General features: G+C 40.1%; 1 protein-coding gene across 1 annotated transcript; it reads left to right on the top strand.

The window, feature by feature from the left end:
* Window positions 1-1,209: 1,209 nt before the first annotated feature.
* LOC143850882 (metal transporter Nramp3.1-like) lies at window positions 1,210-18,805 on the top strand. Its single transcript, XM_077360160.1, has 4 exons — window positions 1,210-1,898; window positions 2,614-2,750; window positions 2,841-3,493; window positions 18,238-18,805. The coding sequence occupies exons 1-4, from the start codon at window positions 1,342-1,344 to the stop codon at window positions 18,457-18,459; spliced, it is 1,569 nt and encodes a 522-aa protein (XP_077216275.1). The 5' UTR covers window positions 1,210-1,341; the 3' UTR covers window positions 18,460-18,805.
* The last annotated feature ends 365 nt before the right edge of the window (window positions 18,806-19,170 follow it).

Here is a 19,170-nt window from a genome sequence, read left to right as displayed (position 1 = left end):
TTTAAAAGCATCCCACCATGTGGCTCTTGTTCCAAAAACATCATCGAATAAAGGGTGTTAAAGTATCAATGAGATTTTATATGTTGTGTGCAAGTGAGGTCCATTATTTTTTCAAAAAGTACAGTGAGGCCCATCCAGACTGTTCATTTGTTGGGCACAACCTAAATAGGCTGTATCCCACACATCATATCCTTAGGATGATCCTAACTTGCCGATCAATGGGGTTTATAAAATGTGCAGTCCCTCCACAGATGGGAGGGTTAGGATCATTGTACGGATATGATTTTCAGGGTACAACTTATTTACGTTGTGGCCCAACAAACAAGCAGTTTGGTACAGTTTGGATGCAAGGATTTATAATCGAGGATTGTAAAATCCTGTATTTTTACAAGTTAAAACCTGGATTTTATATGCTAAAACCTAGATTGCGACATCCAGGCTTTAGCTTAAAAAATAAAAATTTTAACTTATAAAATTTTGGATCCTGGATTTTATATGCTAAAACCTGTATTTTACATTTTTAGGACTTTAAAATCCAGGTTTTAGATTATAAAATCAAATTTTAACTAATAAAATCCAGGTTTTATCTCGTAGATTATAAAATCCATATATCCAAACGGCCACTTTGGTTCAGATGATCTAGGCCCTTGATACATCTAACCTAAATTAGGGTTCCACAAATAAAACCTAAACCTTCGCTTTTTTTTGTAGCCCTTTATCATATGTATTGGATGAGTAAGGTGTAAAAATAATATGGAAACCTCTATAGATCATAGGGCTAGGACCATCCAATCAACATGATTTTTTCAGCACAACCTATCTACGTTGTGGCCCATCAAATGGACGGTTTGGATCATCCTATGGTGTAAGCAGTACAGTACTTTCTTAAAAATACCATATAAAATCTCAATATATATGGAAGAATGATAGAAAGAAGGGCACCCATGTTGGTTAATTTCTCAAAGTGAATTAAAGGTATGCCCTAAAAAAGTGGATGGAGCCTTAAAAAAGTGGAAACCGTGTTCGTTTTACAGAAAACAACCAATAAGGGTGCCCTTGAACCTGATTTTTTTTTTGCAAGGTCACCAAAATAAGTTCAACCAGGTTCCCACATGAAATTGAAAGTTCAACGGTCGTGACGTAAACCATGTTGGTGGACCCATTAACTGACTTTTTCCTCTTTATCTTATGTTCATAACTTTTCTCGTAGTGGCTTTGGAAGCACTCTCTTGTCGAGAAATTATAAAGTAGTACAACAGAAGCAACCATACAAAACTCATCTCTCCATCTCTCCCACCAAAATCCGATCAGGGTCTGATTACAGACCTAACAAACCTCTCCATGGCCCCCCAAGAACAACTAGACGAAGATACCTTACTAATAAACCAAATCCAACAAAGCTCAGAAGAAGAAGAAGAAGAAGAAGAAACAGCATATGATTCAAGTGAGAAAATTGTAGTAAGAATAGAAGAAAACTCAGAAGAAGAAGAAGAAGAAGATTCAGTCCCTCCTTTTTCATGGAAAAAACTTTGGTTATTTACAGGCCCTGGGTTTTTGATGAGTATTGCTTTTTTGGATCCAGGAAACTTAGAAGGGGATCTCCAAGCAGGGGCAATAGCTGGGTACTCTCTTCTTTGGCTACTATTTTGGGCTACAATCATGGGTTTATTGATTCAACTACTCTCGGCCCGTCTCGGGGTCGCGACGGGCCGCCATCTGGCGGAGCTTTGCCGGGAGGAGTATCCGGCGTGGGCCCGCCTCGCGCTCTGGTTCATGACTGAGCTTGCTCTTATTGGGGCTGATATTCAGGAAGTCATTGGAAGTGCAATTGCTATTAAGATTCTCAGTCATGGTGTTTTGCCTCTCTGGGCTGGTGTTATTATCACTGCTCTAGATTGGTAATTTTGATAAATTTTATGTTATTATTTTCATTTTTTGTTTTTTTTTTGGGTTATTTTGATTCTTTTTTTAGGTTGGACAGGCTTTAGAGCAAGAAATTGGTTAAGGAAAATTTAAACCTTTTAGGCCTTGTTTTGGATTGCAGGAATTTTATCAAAAGTTTGGAAAGGAAAATATTTCTAAGATTTCTTACCTTTTTACACACTAAAAGGAAGATGATTTGAATCCACTCTATGCAATTTTTATTTTGTGGGACCTTCAATTTATTATTTTATCTCTCTAAAATTAACCATAATTATATCATTTCCCTCTAAATCATGGACAGTAATAATTTTCCCAAGAAAAGATTTTTTTTCCAAAAATGATCTTATGGTGATCCAAACAGAAACTAGAGTCTTTTTGTTTGATGGAGATTAGGACTTTCTTTCTGTTGAAGTACTACTCAACTCAACTAAGCCGTTGTCCCGAACTAGTTGGGGTCGGCTAATGAATCCTTTAGAAAATTTTCATGAAGATGGTGAAAGAATCTACCCAGCTCAAATTGACTAAGTCTAATCCTGACACTAGTTGGGTTCGTCTACTTCTTTCTGTTGAAGTACAAATAATTAAATAACACCAACTCTAACAGCTTAAGCTTTTGGAGTAATTGGTTGTTTCATACTTTCTTCTATTTTTTCCTTAAATTGTGTTTTGATTATCTTCTCTTGCAATCAGTTTCATCTTTCTGTTTCTTGAAAACTATGGTGTGAGGAAATTGGAAGCTGTTTTCGCAGTTCTTATTGGGACAATGGCGCTTTCGTTCGCTTGGATGTTTGGAGAAACCAAGCCCAATGGGAAAGAACTTCTAATAGGTAGATATGCCTTTCAGTTAAATCATCTTTTATTTGTGTCTTCTTCTTTGAGAATGAGAACTGAATTGTGGTTGGATTCACTTTGATTAGGTGTTTTAGTTCCAAAGCTTAGCTCGAAGACTATACGGCAGGCTGTGGGAGTTGTAGGTTGCATCATTATGCCACACAATGTATTCTTGCATTCCGCTCTTGTACAGTCGAGAAAGATCGATACCAAAAAGAAAAACCGAGTTCAAGAGGCCATCAATTACTATTCCATCGAGTCTGCTGCCGCCCTTTTTGTCTCCTTCTTGATCAATTTGTTTGTGACTACTGTCTTTGCAAAGGGGTTTTACAATACAAAAGAAGCTGATAGCATAGGCCTTGTAAATGCCGGTCAGTATCTTGAAGAGAAGTATGGGGGAGGAGTCTTTCCAATTCTTTACATATGGGGAATTGGGTTATTGGCGGCTGGGCAGAGTAGCACCATAACGGGAACTTATGCAGGGCAGTTCATCATGGGAGGTTTTCTAAACCTTCGTTTAAAGAAATGGATGAGGTCGTTAATCACTAGAAGTTTCGCAATTGTGCCAACGATAGTCGTTGCTCTTGTTTTTGACACTTCTGACTCCACGTTGGATGTTTTAAATGAATGGCTTAATGTGCTACAATCAATTCAGATCCCATTTGCTGTTATCCCACTTCTTTGTTTGGTATCCAAGGAGCAAGTCATGGGTGTTTTTAAGATCGGCTCTACTCTGAAGGTGAGTTGCAATTTTCCCTTTTCTGGATCCAAGTGATTATTTTTTTAGTTTCTGTTTCTGCATATCAAGTAATATCCCATGGCCATCTGTGGATCATTTTCAACTTACGTTGTGATGTAATTATCCCTTGTTTCACTTCCATAACCAATAACTAACAGTAACATTAGAGCTGTTACCAAGAACTGGGGACATGTAATACAATATAGATAAGAATGTGATTCTTAATCTGCAACAAACATAACGCACTGTAGCACACATGACGAATGATCCCTCTTGCATAGCTATTTCAGTCACAAACATTACAAATGGTGGGAATCCATTAAAGAAAAGATAGTAACATATCAATTAAAACGATTTCAGCATAAGGATTATGTAAATTATTTGCAAACTGAGCAGCTATGCAGAATTGTCTGCAGAGCTCTTTGATTCTTTGAGACATTCTTAGCCGAAATCTTCTCCTTATTAAAAAAGAGAACCCCAAATCAGGGGTAAATCAAGAAGATTGAGTTTCGGGAGGGAATAGGGTTTGTGAGGAACCCGTAGGAAGATTCATCATTTGATGCAGCCATGGCCGGCCTTGGGGAGCCTCCAAATGCGGAGGCTCCTTCATCTTCATGCTTTGTGAAAATCCCAAATGGTGTAGATTCATTGAACAAATCCTCAATTCAGGAGACTGAGAAAGTCACTAGACAAGATCCAAAGCAACATATATATATATATATATATATATATATATAGAGGAAACTGTTGGTGAGCTAGCTTGCCCAATCACATGGGGGCCCACTTTGTTAGGATGATCCAAAGCATTCATTTGAAAGTCCCTTACATAGATGGGGGGTGTACCAAAAATCAGCTCCCATCTATGTAAGGGACTTTCAAATGAATGCTTTGGATCATCCTAACAAAGTGGGCCCCCATGTGATTGGGCAAGCTAGCTCACCATAAGTTTGGTGAGCTTAAGCTCACCAACAGTTTCCTCATATATATATATATATATATATATATATATATATAGAGGAATATGTTCGTGCGCTCAAGCTCTATTAAGGAATGGTGCGCTTGAGTGCACCAATCACATGGGTCCCACAATTTTTGTGAGGATCCAAACCATTCATTTGCAAGGGCCTATTATAGATAGGGTGTGTACCAAAAATCAGCTCCATTGAATCATCCTAACCCCTCCAAAAGTGGAGGGCAAAAATGGGCAGATTTGTGGTCTGTCCATTTTGACCTCCACAAATGGATGGGTTAGGATGATCCTATGGAGCTGATTTTTTGTACACACCCTATCTATGTAAGGCCCTTTCTAGTGAATGCTTTGGATCATCCTAACAATGTGGGCCTCAATGGTTTTTGAGCTCAAGCTGACGAATATGTTCCAACGCTCAAGCTCACAATCCTTTTCCTCATATATATATATATATATATATATATATATATATATATATATATATATATATATATATATATATATATCCAAAGCAACATATATATACATATATATATATATATATATATATGAGGAAAATGATTGTAAGCTTGAGCGCACCAAGCTTAGGTGAGCTTGAGGGCCCAAAATTCATGGGTCCCACATTTTTTGTGGTGATCCAAACCATTCATTTGCAAGGCCCCATCATAGATAGGGGGTGTACCAAAAATCAGCTCCATTGGATCATCCTAACCCCTCCAAAAGCGGAGGGAAAAAATGGGCAGATTTGTGGCAAACGGTGTCTGTCCATTTTGCACTCCACTTTTGGATGGGTTAGAATGATCCTATGGAGCTTATTTTTTGTACACACCCTATCTATGTAAGGGCCTTTCAAATGAATGCTTTAGATCATCCTAACAATGTGGGCCCACATGAGTTTTGGGCCCTCAAGCTCACCTAAGCTTGGTGCGCTCAAGCTTACAATCATTTTCCTCTCTCTCTCTCTCTCTCTCTCTCTATATATATATATATATATATATATATATATACTTTTCCACCATGTTAACCAAAAATATTGTCAACACGCATATTGCTTCTGGATTTAAAAGATATCTACAAGTACTCCCGGTGAGCCGGCTGTTTATGTCAATGAATCGGATTTACAATTCAAGCGAGCCGTTCAAGTTTGCCACTGTGACTAAGTGCTCATATGGGAGACCTCACCTCTTCAATGTCAAAAGGACACATCCTGAAATCCCATCATCTAAAGGAGGATTTTGTGATAAGTGTTATGAATAATCGCCAACTCCTGCTAAGATTTGTGAATGAGAACAATTTTACCACAGTCTGGCTGAAGGAGAACATTTATGTCAAAGATCGTCTATTCATGTTCTTGAGGTAGACACCCTTCTTCAAAGGTGACCATGAATCCCCCCTAGCTCCCTGCTGGATCAACCTCCCAGCATTGCCCCTATTCTCTTATAATAAAGATCCCCTGCTACCCCTACGTGGACTGCTAGGGAGAGTGATCAAGATTGCATTTCCCACTTTACTGGGAACGAGATCGAATGCTGCTCGTTTATGCATTCAATGTTCCATGTGGTATGAAACCAGACATGGAAATTGTAGAAAACTGAGAAATGCCTTCTCAACAAGGATCGAACATGATGTGCAGCATAAAAACATCAAGAAACGGTGCAAAGAACGCAATCACACAAGACACTTAAGATTTACATGGGTCGGCATTGTGACTACATCCATGGGAGAAGATTTTTACTATTTTGGTCTAGAGTTACAAACTCTTCTTCTTGGAAAAGAAAACACAAACAACTATTTCGGTCTAGAGTTACGAACTCTTCTTCTTGGCAAAGAAAACACAAACAAAACCTAGCTATTTGTAACCCTAACATGTGATATATATATATATATATATATATGAAGAATATTACGGGAATACCCTTTATCAAAAATCTGAAAAAAAAAATTATTCCGGGGTGCACCCCAGAGAGCTAACCGTACAGCTCGACCCATGTGTCCGTCATGCACATTAGTCTGTCAGGGTCCTGTATAATGCCAGAGTACAAGACATCTGCACAACAGAACTAAGGAATGCAAGAATTTGAGGAAAAAAAACTAGGTTGAGTAAAAACAGAACAGTACTAAGAAGTGGGTCAGAATTGAGGAAAAACAGTAGGAAACAATAGAAAGCACAGAAGATATTGCTTTCATCGATGAAGCTCAACCAGAGGAGCTCACCTAAGAGTAAGGTGTGGAGGACTGCAGCAAAGAGAAGGTGAATAATACTCTTATCCTTGATAAAATAGACAGATCAAATAGTGGGAAAGAGGCCATGGAGACGCATGACAACAGTAGCAATGTGGAAGAGAATCCCATTGAAACTGAATATAATGCAGAACTGAAGATAATGTGGAAGACACGTCAATTGATTGACACCAGAGAAGGTAAGTGTACCATGTGGAGCTAATGTGAGATTCCTTTCGAAAGGTGGATGCGGACCTTTCTTAGAGTTGTATGAGACATCATTGAGTTGTGCATGTGGCATGGGCAGCTCTGAGAGCAAGGCGGGAAAGAGCGGAAGCTTGGAGGTATGAAGCTCTATCTTATCAGAGTTGATATAGTGGAGGCACGGTGGCAGTAATTCCTAGGGCTAATGTGTTAGTGTTAGAGAGAGAATAGTTCTCTGTGCATAATGCACTTCTTGCTTAAAGTGGCATGAGCAGAGTTTTTCCTATCAAAGATGGTGCTAGTATTCCTAAATGGGTCTTCTTTACACTTGAAGATCTGAAAGAGCAGCTACCATCAGAGGATGGGTGGCTTGTGCCAGGCAACCTAAGGTTCCATTATTGTTCTGAGGTGGCAGAGGGGAAGTTGAATGTAGTCCTTTGCAGTATTTGAACAGTTGAATGATGGGATTATATTAAAATATAAAAAAAATGATGGGATTATAATATGGCCAGAGGGCTTATAGATAATAGAGGGTTGGCTTTCTGACAAAGTCTTTCCCTAAGAGATAGAGTGTTGAACATGTCAACACTAAGAAAATGTACATAAGTAAAGGAGATGGGAACCCTTGTGGTAGAGGGGACCCTAACGTGGCAAGAGGACTAGAGAGATGATACTAGGGTATCCCTATTGGTGGAGACTAAGATGGAGGGATGTTGGATGAGCCGATGTGCATTGTGCTTTGAGTGCAAGGATATCTGTCATATTGATGATTGACAAAGGAGGAGCTCACTCATTATAGGATGGACTTGAGTTTACATTAGAGAAGGTAGCTATGCAGCGGTATAATGATTTGGTGTGGTATATTTGTCAAAGGGCGTACATCTAGCCCTCCCCAGACCCCGCAATGGCGGGAGCCTCGTGCACTGGGCCGCCCTTTTTATATTGTCAAAGGGCAACTCTACAGGATCTTGCCAATTTGAGGTACTAGTGGTGGAGAAGACTAAAAGGGCTAATCAATTCGAGTGATGGAAGGCTTGGGCAGCTAGTAGTGTGAGAGCTACGATGGATCTAGACGTGTGGTGAAGGGTCTCAAAGATTCAAGTGACCAACGAGTGCCCAAGAAGACCATTGGTAATTTTTGGTATGTTCAAGTAAGCAGGTCGGCATTTGGGTGAAGAACGATGCAATGATAGGCATGGGAGTTGAGGATCCTAGAAGGGAGACTCCTGGCCTTAACGGAGGTGGGTCTATTGGCGGTAATTCTTTTGGCTTGTTCTTTGGGGGAAGTGCATAATAGAGTTTAGTCAATCAGTTCCAAAAGAGAATGTGTGGAGATTGTGTGGGTTGGAGCTGAATATAGAATGAACTCTTTGAAAATGAGTTAATGTCGCCAATATCCCAAAGCTTGAACCACCGCGTAAAATTCTTTATCTTAAACATAATGTTTCTGTTTTGGTTCATTCAACTTTTCACTAGAGAAAGCCATGGGATGGCCTTGGCTCAGAACCCCTCTGAAACCAACTTATGAAGCATCACAAGCTACTTCAGATAATTTGCTGAAATCTCACAATTGAAGCACCGGTGTTCCGTTCATCTTCTTTATTTCTTCAAAGGTCCTTGTTGCTAACTTGAACCAAATGAATTTCCCTTTCCTCATATAAATGGTAATGAAAGGCACCATAATAGTGCTAAAATGAGGAGTTCAAGCATCCCTGTGAAATTTTTGGCATCCTTGGGAAGGTGTATGCATTGGACCATATTGGCGATCATAGAAGTTGGGGCTCGAACCTAAGGGCCTGTTCAGTTAAATCTTTTTATGTTGTTTATTTATGGGCGTCAATTCCCCCCTATCTTGGGACCTTGTCTAAAAAGCTTGCATTCTTTTGAAGATCCCATGTTTGGGATGGACACTAGCCTCCAAAACGTCAACAGGTTGGATGTTCTTAAAAGGAAAGAATCTTCACTTGGCCAATAAGTGATAGCCTTTGCTTCAGTACCGAAGAGTCCTCCAACCACTTATTTATAATAGAGCGGGTGTTTCCACACAAATGGCATGCCCGAGTTTTTGGTTGGAAAGGTATCATTTGATGTTTATGATGGATTGGGTGTTCCATGCTCTTTTCACTCCCTCCAACAATGATGTGCCCAATTTTTGGGCTCAAAAGGTCGTATTCATTGGGATACGGCCTTTTTTGCAATCATACACGTTTTGTGGAATGTGAGAAATCGTAAACTTTTGAAAACATTGAGAGACCGAAAGCAAAAATTTTGTGGGAGGTGAAGAGTCTTATTGTTAGATGGGCATTGGTTGTAAAGGAGCTCAAAAAACTATTCCTTCAAGAGATATTTAGGGAATGGGATGTGATTTTAACGTTTTAAACAATTGCAAAGAGAAGCACAAGGAGAGATGGGAACCCCCAATAGCAAACTTTTGGACGCTTAACTTTGATGGGTGCTCTTCTTGAAACCCAGGCCAAGGAGTGGTGGCATTTCTTGTAATCCCATGGGGAAGATTGCGCCATCCTTATCTGGTCCGTTTGGGACGAGGGATCAAATGAAGTGGAAGTTTCCTCTCTTTTAATCGGGCTTCGGATCTTGGGACTACATTTGTGTGTGCGCGCGCGTGTGTGGGGTGGGGGGGTTGTTCTTTAAAATGTGATTTTTTGATCAAACAAACAATTATTGGGCCCATGGACTTTGGCACACTTTATTCATCAGATTTCGTATTTACATTTGGGAAAAGATCTAAGTTTTTCTCTCATTCCTAGATCAGCTAATGATGTAGTGAATAACTTGCTAATTGCTGAGCCGATAGTGATTTTCTATTTATGGGGCAATCTTTGTGCCTCTTGTAAATTTTCTTTTCTGCCATCTCAAGAAAAAAAGAAGAAGAAGGCTAGCCTTTCCTGTCCAGATCCCTACCAACTTAGTGCACTTTTTTGGTTACGTTGTCAAGTATGGTTTGCTTAAAAATTAGGGTGAGGTGGGGGATGGTATCCTTTTCCCATTTAGGAGCCTTTTTGTTGTTAAAGAGTCGTGCCCTTTCCATGGTTTGTGTTAGATAACAAGTCTCTTCTAAAGAATATCTTTTTATGGAAGATGGAGGATGATGATGTGTGTGTGTTTCTTTTGTGGAATGATCTGATAATTGAGTTTTACATGAACTAAACATGGAAACCTCTTCTCATCCTTTGGCCACTTACCTTCTGTGACTCAAAGTTGAGAAGTGGATTCTTTTTTTTTGAAATGGCAGAAGTATATTATGTAAGGGAAGGGGACCGAGATGGACCGCACCCAAAATTACACGGAAAGAAAAAGAAAAAAGAAACAAAATAACAAAAAAACGAAAACAGCATAATCAACTACGGAGGGAGAAAATCAAACCACTCCAACTCCAAACGGTCAACCCCACTTCTAGCCAACCCATCCGCCTCCCCATTAGCACTCCTCCCAACCCGATATTAGATCCTCAATTTCATCAAAAAAGGATAAAAATCTCCAAGGAGGCAACACTACTCTTTTCAACTATCGAATCACATTGAGGGAATCACCCTCCACAATGGTATTATCCAAACACTCACTATCTAATCTCTTAATACCATGATACGCCGCCATCACTTCTGCCTCCAAGGCATCACATCTCCTCAAAGGGCCGGAGTAGGCCCACACAACTCCACCACTTTCATTACGAAGCAACCCGCCAACCCCAGCCGGACCCGGATTTCCAAAACTCGAACCATCAAAATTCAATTTCCATTTCCCAAAAGGAGGAGCCTCCCAACGCTGAATAATCCGAGGCCGATTTTCCCTACTGAGGCAAACTACCCTCCATCCCTCCCATAGATCAAATGCCGATACAAATCGGAAGGATGGAAGACATTTCACCCAAGATATCGATAGGGCAATAATTTTCAAGTAAAGCCAATGAGGCGATTTAGCAATCCCTTCAAAAACTCTAGAATTTCTTTCGTTCCAAATCACCCACCACACCGCAAGCAAACATATATTCCACAAAGTTTTTTCCTTTCTTACTCCATGGCACACAACCCCATTGCTGCAGCAAACTTGGAATAGAGAATGGGAACACCCAAGCAATACCAAACCTCATAAATAGGAAAGCCCATATCTGACGCGTGAATGAACAATGCATGAAAAGATGAGCTACAGATTCCCCATCTTCCAAGCATAGAGGGCAATGGTCAATAAGCAACATACCACGCTTTCGTAGGAAGTTAACTGTTTGAATCCGATCGCGGCTTACTGCCCACCCGAAGAAACAAACTCGTGGTGGACATTGAAATTTCCATACCTTGGATGAGATGGAGGATACACCATTAGGCATTAAGATAAGATAGAAAGATTTGACGGAGAAGATGCCCGAAGATTCCGCGGTCCATATTCTTTTATCCAAACCGCTCCTCTTAATGTAACACCCATCAAGAAGCTCAAGAAAACGGGTTGCCGACTCTAACTCCCTATCAAAGAAATTCCTCCTGAAAACCGGTGTCCAAACAACTACACCCCCAATAAGGGCAAAACAGTCCCCCACTAAAGCCTCTTTATCGGAAGCAACTCTATACAAATCTGGGAACAAATCCATAAGAGGCTTCTCCGCACACCACACATCATTCCAAATTTTATCCTATCCCCCGAATAGACCCTAAATCTAATGTTCAAATTAAAAGAATGAGCCATTTTCAAAATATCCCGCCACACTGTCAAACCTTTCTTCCTAAAGCAATCATCCGATTCCCATGACCCCGGCAACCAACCATATTTACTCCCAATCACTCTAACCCACAATTGAGAGCGTTCATCGCCAAACCTCCATAACCATTTACCCAACAGAGCATGGTTAAATTCTTTAACTCTCCTAATACCCAAACCACCATTTTTAATGGGAAGGCAAACTTTATTCGAACTCACTAATGGAATACCTTTTTTCTCATCATTTCCTCCCCATAAAAGTCTCCGTTGAATTTGTTCAATCCTCAATGCTACACTAATTGGGCACTTGAACAGAGACAAAAAATAAATTGGGATATTGACCAACACAAGCCTTCCCCCTCTAGAAACCAGATTCCTTTTCCACATGTCCAACCTCCTATCAATTCTTTCAACAATTGGTTCCCATAAAAATTTATTAGGTCTACTAACCCCCAAAGGAAGACCCAAATATGAGGACGGTAAATGATCCAACTTACATACCAGAATTTTTGCCAATCTAATAGCATCATCCTGCAGAATGTTAACAGCATACATTCTACACTTGTGGAAATTGGATCTTTGTCCAGTAATTAACTCATAACATCTCAAAGTGGATTTCAAATCAACACTCGACTCCTATCCGGCTCGCAAAATAGAAGAGTATCATCGGCAAATTGAAGATGAGACATCACTACCTTCTCACTTCCAATATTGAATCCATTAAATAAACCCATCCCAATCCCTTTGGACATCAACCTACTAAGAGTCGCGGCCACCAAAAGAAACAAAAAAGGTGATAATGGATCCCCCTGCCTAAGACCACGGGATGATTTAAAGAATCCTTTTGGAGACCCATTAATCAGAATTGAGAACCAAGCCGACGAGACACAACCCCTAACCCAACCTCTCCATCTACTTCCAAACCCCATTCTACCTAGCAAGTAATCCAAGCCATCCCATTCCACCCTATCATATGCCTTTTCCATATCCAGCTTGCACAATATTCCTCCCATGCCAAGCTTAACATATGAATCAATAGCCTCATTGGCTACAAGAGAGCAATCTAAAATATGTCTCTTGGCAACAAAAGCACTCTGGCAATCAGATATAATATCTGGAAGAACCACCTTTAAACGCTCCGCTAACACTTTTGTCAGCACTTTGTACAAGCATCCAACTAGGCTTATAGGGCGGTATTCGTTTATTTTAGATGCACCAGCAATTTTCGGGATAAGGGTAATAAGCGTTGCCCCAGTCCCTTTGTCCAAAACCAAACCATCATAGAATTCCTCAAAAAATATAATAATGTCCCCTTTCACGAACTCTCAACACGACTGAAAGAAAGGAAGACAGAAACCATCGAGACCAGGGGCCTTATCACCACACAGGGAAAAAAACCCTTTTCTGATCTCCTCCTCATCGAATGGATACTCCAGGGCCATTTGTTGGCTCAAACTTAATTCACTAAACACCAAACCCTCAGGTAAAGGTCTAGTAGAGCTCTCAGACGAATACATAGATGTATAAAAATTTTGGATCACCTTAGTAACTTCTTCCTTCCCCGACACTCTCACTCCATTATTCATCAATGATTCAATCCTATTCCTCCTTCTTCTGGCACTGGCCATCGCATGGAAATAAGCCGTATTTTTATCCCCCTCCTTTAACCATTTCACTCTCGATTTATGCCTCCAAGAAATTTCCTCATGGAGCACTACCCCTCGATGTTCTTCTTTAACTCTCCCCAATTCCTCCCTCAAATTAATATCTCCTAAATCAGATTCCTCCAACCTTGTTATCTCTTCTATTCTATTTTCCAGCCATACCTTTCTTTTCAAGTCAACTAATCTTCTCTCTGATACCCATTCCTTCAGCTTCTTCTTAACATATCTAAGTTTCTTCCCAGTAACCACATCCGTCGGACCCTCAACTAAGAGAGATTCCTACCAATCTTCCAATCTGCTCTCCATATGCGAGATCTGAAGCCACGCAATCTCAAACCTAAAAGGAGGGGGTCCCCAGGATTCCAATCTAGGATCAAGAGAAGGGGGCAATGGTCAGACACAGAATGAATAATAGCCTTTTGGTAAACTTCAGGAGCCAAGTTCATCCAGCCAGGACAAATGAGGAAACGATCAATTCTACTATGACTATCTCCTCTATTCCAAGAAAACCTAGCCCCAGACAAAGGAAGATCAATTAAATTGTGATTTGAAATAAAATCAGCAAAGGCAACCATATTCTGGTTAGATCTCCGACATCCACTTCTCTCACATACATACCTAATTTCATTGAAGTCCCCCCAATACACCATGGATAGGGCATCTACCCCTAGCTCTATTAAGTTCCTCCCATAACAATCTCTTGTCAGCCCATAGAGAAGGACCATAAACACCAGAGAATAACAACAAAGATGCATCATCCACCCTCTGAAGAACAATAGAAATTGAAAATCTACCCTTCCATTCCTCCACCAATACCCACTTAGATTCATCCCAAGCTTAAGATACCCCCCGAGGCACCAATAGCTCTAACAAATGAGAATCCCCACTCCGATCTAACCCCGAGACTATTCATAATATACCTATCGATCACCTCTAGCTTTGTCTCTTGAATGCAAATAAGCTCCGGATTAAGATTTTTGACTTTCACTTTCACATGAACCCTCTTATCCAAAGATCCCAATCCATTTATATTCCAAGATAGTATCTTCATAAGGAAACAAATTTGACAGATTTCCTCCCCTTCCTTGCGCTTTTCTTCCGTCCAAAGAGAGGACTCAATGATTCCTCTACGACTGGAAGCACCCCATAATTCACTTCAGACTTTAACCTAGCCAACTCCTTCACCTTCTTCTTATATGAGTTTGGAGAAAATTTCGATTTATAGTCCTCCCCTCCAGCATCTCTAATCTCAGAAAATCTAATCATATCCCGATACTCCTCTGACGGACCATGATATATCACTCCAAGATTTTGGCTTACCCCAAACGTATGATTCACTGACCTTTCTAAATCCACTTCTTTTTCTTATCACGTGCCTTCTATGACTCAAAGTTGAGTAGTGGATTCTAGTGACATGGAAACCACTTCTCATCTTTTGATCTCTTACCTTCTGTGAGTAAAACTTGAGAAGTGGATTCTAATGCTTGGCATCTTAAAAGGAATTCCATTATTTCTCTTATTAGGCTAGAAAGGTATAAATTCATATGGGTGCAGTTGCCATGGTGGTCCTCTTGAATTTTCAAGATGTCTTCAGTTTCCTGTGATGTTTTTTTGACACTTTGTTATGCAGGCCGTTTAAAAGATGTGCATGCAAAATTTTTGAAATTGCTGCTCTTAAAATGGAGCTTAGGGCGATCCATAGTTCTGCTCCACCTGAAAGAATTTAGATTGAAGGACATTTACATTGTCATTTTGTGTTGTTTATTTGCAATATTGTTTTGATCTGTGCTTTATTCCCTTCAAAAGTATCTTATTCTGTGATGTTTGAAGTTTTCACTCTTCCATTGAGGATTTTGGGGATCCATAATCTTGTTCAAAGCTGAAGGATTTTAAGTGAAAGGTGTTATTGAGTGGATAAATCATGTGGTGGCCCTCTTGGGTTTTCTTGTTGTCTTTAGTTTCCCATGATGTTGTCTTTACCCTTTGCCATGTGGACCCTTTTGAATGTGTAACTTAAAGTTTTGCGAGTTGTGGCTCTTGAAATGGGTGTTAAGAGTAGTGTTGCGGTCAAAATCTGGATGAACGCTGTAACGGCTCCGAAGGAGAAGAAGTGCTGCCTATGTGCACGCACAAACGGCCAGAAGACCACTTGGTGTTTGTTCTCCAGGAAGGCCCCCCATGCTCAAGTCAGTGACCAACAACAGATACGTAAAGAGGAAAGGTGAATGGTTGCAGAACCCGTACCTTAGAGCCTTTGAGGGGTTTATATAGGATGAAGATCCCGGAGTAATGAGGAAAGTTGCCTCTAGGAGGGCCCTTTCCTGATTGGCTAGAGACCTTTCCAGGTTGGGTAAGTTTCTTGGAGTTTGGGATTCCATAGATATCCTCGGGCTGCCAGCTTTCCTTGAGTAGCAGATTTCCAGGATTACTTCTAGCGGCTAGCTTTGGAGGCGGAGCTTTTGGTTTAGGGTTTCTAGGGATCCCATGAGAACTGTGAAATTACCCCTTTGTCCCTGGTGTGTGTATAAGCTTATACGCGTTCTCCACATGTCCACCCCTGGTTGGGCAGTTATTTTCACCCCCATCTGATGCCCCCCACTTCCTTAGGCCGGTTCGAGTTGAGGAAATAGTTGCACCTTTGTAGATTCAGGGTCCTCTGATAGATGAAGGGTGAATATCCCCAACAGTGTTGTTCGAAGAGATGGAGTTGAGCGAGCCTGACTGATTCTAACTCCAAATTCGTTCTCTGCAACTCTTCCCCGAGGATCAAGGGAGAGGAACTGCATACCTAGATCAGATTAGCCGAATCGATGCATGTGGGCCAATCTGAGGGGAACCACGGGTGGTTGTGTGCTGTTTGGTGAGCTTGGCAATGTGACGTAGCCGACGTGTTAGCCCTCTTCTACTTCGCAGTCAAAATCTGAATGAACGTTGAGACAGCTCTAAAGGCGAAGAAGTGCTTCCTGTGTACACGAACAAACGGTCAGAAGACCACCCGAAGTTTGTTCTCCGGCCTCCGGGAAGGCCCTCCGATGCTTAAGTCAGCGACAAGAAACATATACATAAAGAGGAAAGGTGAATGGTTGTAGAACCCGTACCTTAGCGCCTTTGAGGGGTTTATATAGGATGAAGATCCTGGAGTAAGGAGGAAAGTTGCCTCTAGGAGGGCTCTTTCCTGATTGACTGGAGACCTTTCCACATTGGGTAAGTTTCTTGTAGTTTGGGATTCCATAGATATCCTCCAACTGCCAGCTTTCCTAGAGTAGCAGGTTTCCAAGATTACTTCTTGCGGCTGGCTTTGGAGCCGCAGCTTTTGGTTTAGGGTTTCTAGGGCTCCCGTGAGAACTGTGAAATTACCCCTCTGTCCCTAGAGTGTATGACCTAGTTGGGCAGTTATTTTTACCCCAATCATGTAGTTGCCCCATGCCAGATAATTTCAATTTAAGCCCCTATGCTTAGTGTTATTTTATGGATCAATCATGTGGTCTACGTTTGGCTTTCATTGACATCTTTCATTACCCATCTGCCTACAAATGAACCAACCAACGAATAATTTAGCATGTCATCTAAAGAAAGTCTCGGGAGGCAAAAACTAACATTTGGGTACTAGCAACAATATTGAACATAAGACTTAAAAGCTGGCATCTGTTATGATGTGATGCACCATTTGGGAATATATACCCATGTTGATGGTGGCTAAGGAGAAATTATTCAGAACATAGAATTGTACTAGCAGAACCTTTAAAAAAAAAAAGAAGTGTACTAGCAGAAATATTCGGAACACAGAAGGATAACAGCTGATGGAGTTGGAGTTGGAAGGTTTTTATGGGAAAGGAACAAGAGTTATGCTATATTGGCTAAGACCGCTACAGATAGACTAGAAAAACAGTTAATGTGATCCTCATGGTGCATCTGTCAATATTATTCGGGGGAGGGTAAGGATTCTCGAGTTATGGATTCTTATACACTATTTTTCTCATTCCGTACACTGTTGCTTCATCATTCACAACTAATTCTGTTTTTTTCTCTCTCTCTTGATATATTTGGATGAATAATCACTAAAGTTTATTATTTTAGTTCTGTTAAAATAAATCTTCCATAATTACTTTTTTCAGTTGATCACATTCTTTAACTTGTAGTTAGTTATTTTTCAAAGTTTTTCTTCTACTTCAAGATTCAATCCATTTCCCATCCATATATTTCACATTCTTTAACTTGTAGTTAGTTATTTTTCAAAGTTTTTCTTCTAAGTCTACTTGAAGATTCAATCCATTTCCCATCCATGTATTTAAATTTTTTATGTAAGATTAGATCATTAGATCCAAATCGACAAAGTACTCTATGACTCTTCTAAGAATTTGACAGAGAATTTACAATTGGTACTGTGATGAATACGTAAGGTTGAAATTATACAGTACAATGGAAGTTGACGTAACACAAACATAAAAAGTTGAGTAATGCTAGGGAAACCGAGAGTACCACCGAAAGGGGACCCAACAAATGGGTTCTCACCACAATATCACTAGTGACGTGTGCGTGCCAACCCTTAAATTTATGAAAATCAACAAAAGCAGACTTTTTTGTGTACACATGTCACATTCTCATTGCAGGTCCCTTGGTCGGTGGTACTTTCGGTCTCCATATCATTTTCCTAAAAAATTATGTTTTTTTTTAATGGCCATAAAAAGTTATGTTGTAAGCTTGCAATTGGCAAAGTGACAGAATGTGAATGGCTTTCAATAGTTTTACAATAGTTCATATTTACTTTTCTTCATTTTAATATAAATTTGTTCAAGTAGAAGACCAGTTTCTTTGGATTCTGTTTGCTACCTGTTGCATATCCCCACCTTGTGGACAGTGTGAAGTTCACTGACTCTTTTTTTGTGTGAACTTCACTGATCTTACTGTACTTCTGTTCCTATGTTGCAAATCTATGTTAGCTTCTATTTTCTCATATTTTCCATCGATGTATTTTGTAGACGGTCGCATGGACTGTGGCTTTGCTGGTGATGGTGATCAATGGTTATCTATTGGTGGACTTCTTCTCTTCTGAAGTAAGCGGCATATGGTTCAGTTCTGCTGTGGGCATTGTAACCGTGGCATATGTGGCATTTATTATTTATCTTGTTTCACGAGAAACTGCTCTTCCCACTTGGTTCAGCCATGTTCCCCTCAAGGGGTTCACCCTAACTGAGAACTAAACATCCAATTCTTGTGGGCCCCATTTGATCGCTTCAAAGGAGGGACTGTATCATTTTGTACAGTACATTAAAGCTGCCAAATCACCATGTGGCTCCAATCAGTATGAAATTATAGTTATCTGTAACCCATGTCCATATTTGGGCCACTGTATTTAAAGAATTTTGAACCAGTTCCATACAAAAGGAAAGCTCCAGTGCCGTTTTCTGTAATAAGTTCAGACATGGCTGATATATTATTACACTTCTGGAGGAGATGAATGTTGTTCTCAAATCCCCATCTCCATCTCCATGTAAAAGATTACAAGTAATTAAATGAACTCTTTCTCCAAACAAGTGAATTTCTGGAGAGGCATGTCAAGTTAAGTGATTCTTTGCATTCACAGGTACAACTAATCTGAATTTGTTATTTCTAACTCTATTTGCCTGTGGTTGCAGAAGTTACAGATTGCAGTAAAAAACATTTCTTGAGGAAAAGTTTTTCTTAGGGAACTTTTTTGTTTCCACAATTTAGCGGAAAATGATAAAAGTTTTGGGATATCTCATTATAAATTAAAGTTCCCTGTGAATGGAACTTGAACTGTCATGGTTCATGTCACTTTTGTGGAGGCAAAAATGGACATGTAAAAATCTTCACAAATCTGTCCATTTTTGCCTCTACAGTTTGAAGGGTTGGGATCATCCAATGGAGCTGATTTTTTGGGTACACACTAT

This window comes from Tasmannia lanceolata, unplaced genomic scaffold (assembly GCF_043159265.1).
Source record: "Tasmannia lanceolata isolate RefF3 unplaced genomic scaffold, GAP_Taslan_0.1 ptg000018l, whole genome shotgun sequence".
NCBI lineage: Eukaryota > Viridiplantae > Streptophyta > Magnoliopsida > Canellales > Winteraceae > Tasmannia > Tasmannia lanceolata.
The sequence above is the reverse complement of the archived record's forward strand: the minus strand, read 5'-3'. Positions and strand labels throughout refer to the sequence as shown.

What these genes read in the sequence shown, in the direction of transcription:
- LOC143850882 (XM_077360160.1), top strand. Translation starts at nt 1,342, where the DNA reads ATGGCCCCCCAAGAACAACTAGACGAAGATACCTTACTAATAAACCAA. An exon ending in ATTATCACTGCTCTAGATTG is followed by an intron (nt 1,899 to 2,613) that starts GTAATTTTGATA and finishes TCTTGCAATCAG; the next exon opens with TTTCATCTTTCTGTTTCTTG. An exon ending in TGGGAAAGAACTTCTAATAG is followed by an intron (nt 2,751 to 2,840) that starts GTAGATATGCCT and finishes CACTTTGATTAG; the next exon opens with GTGTTTTAGTTCCAAAGCTT.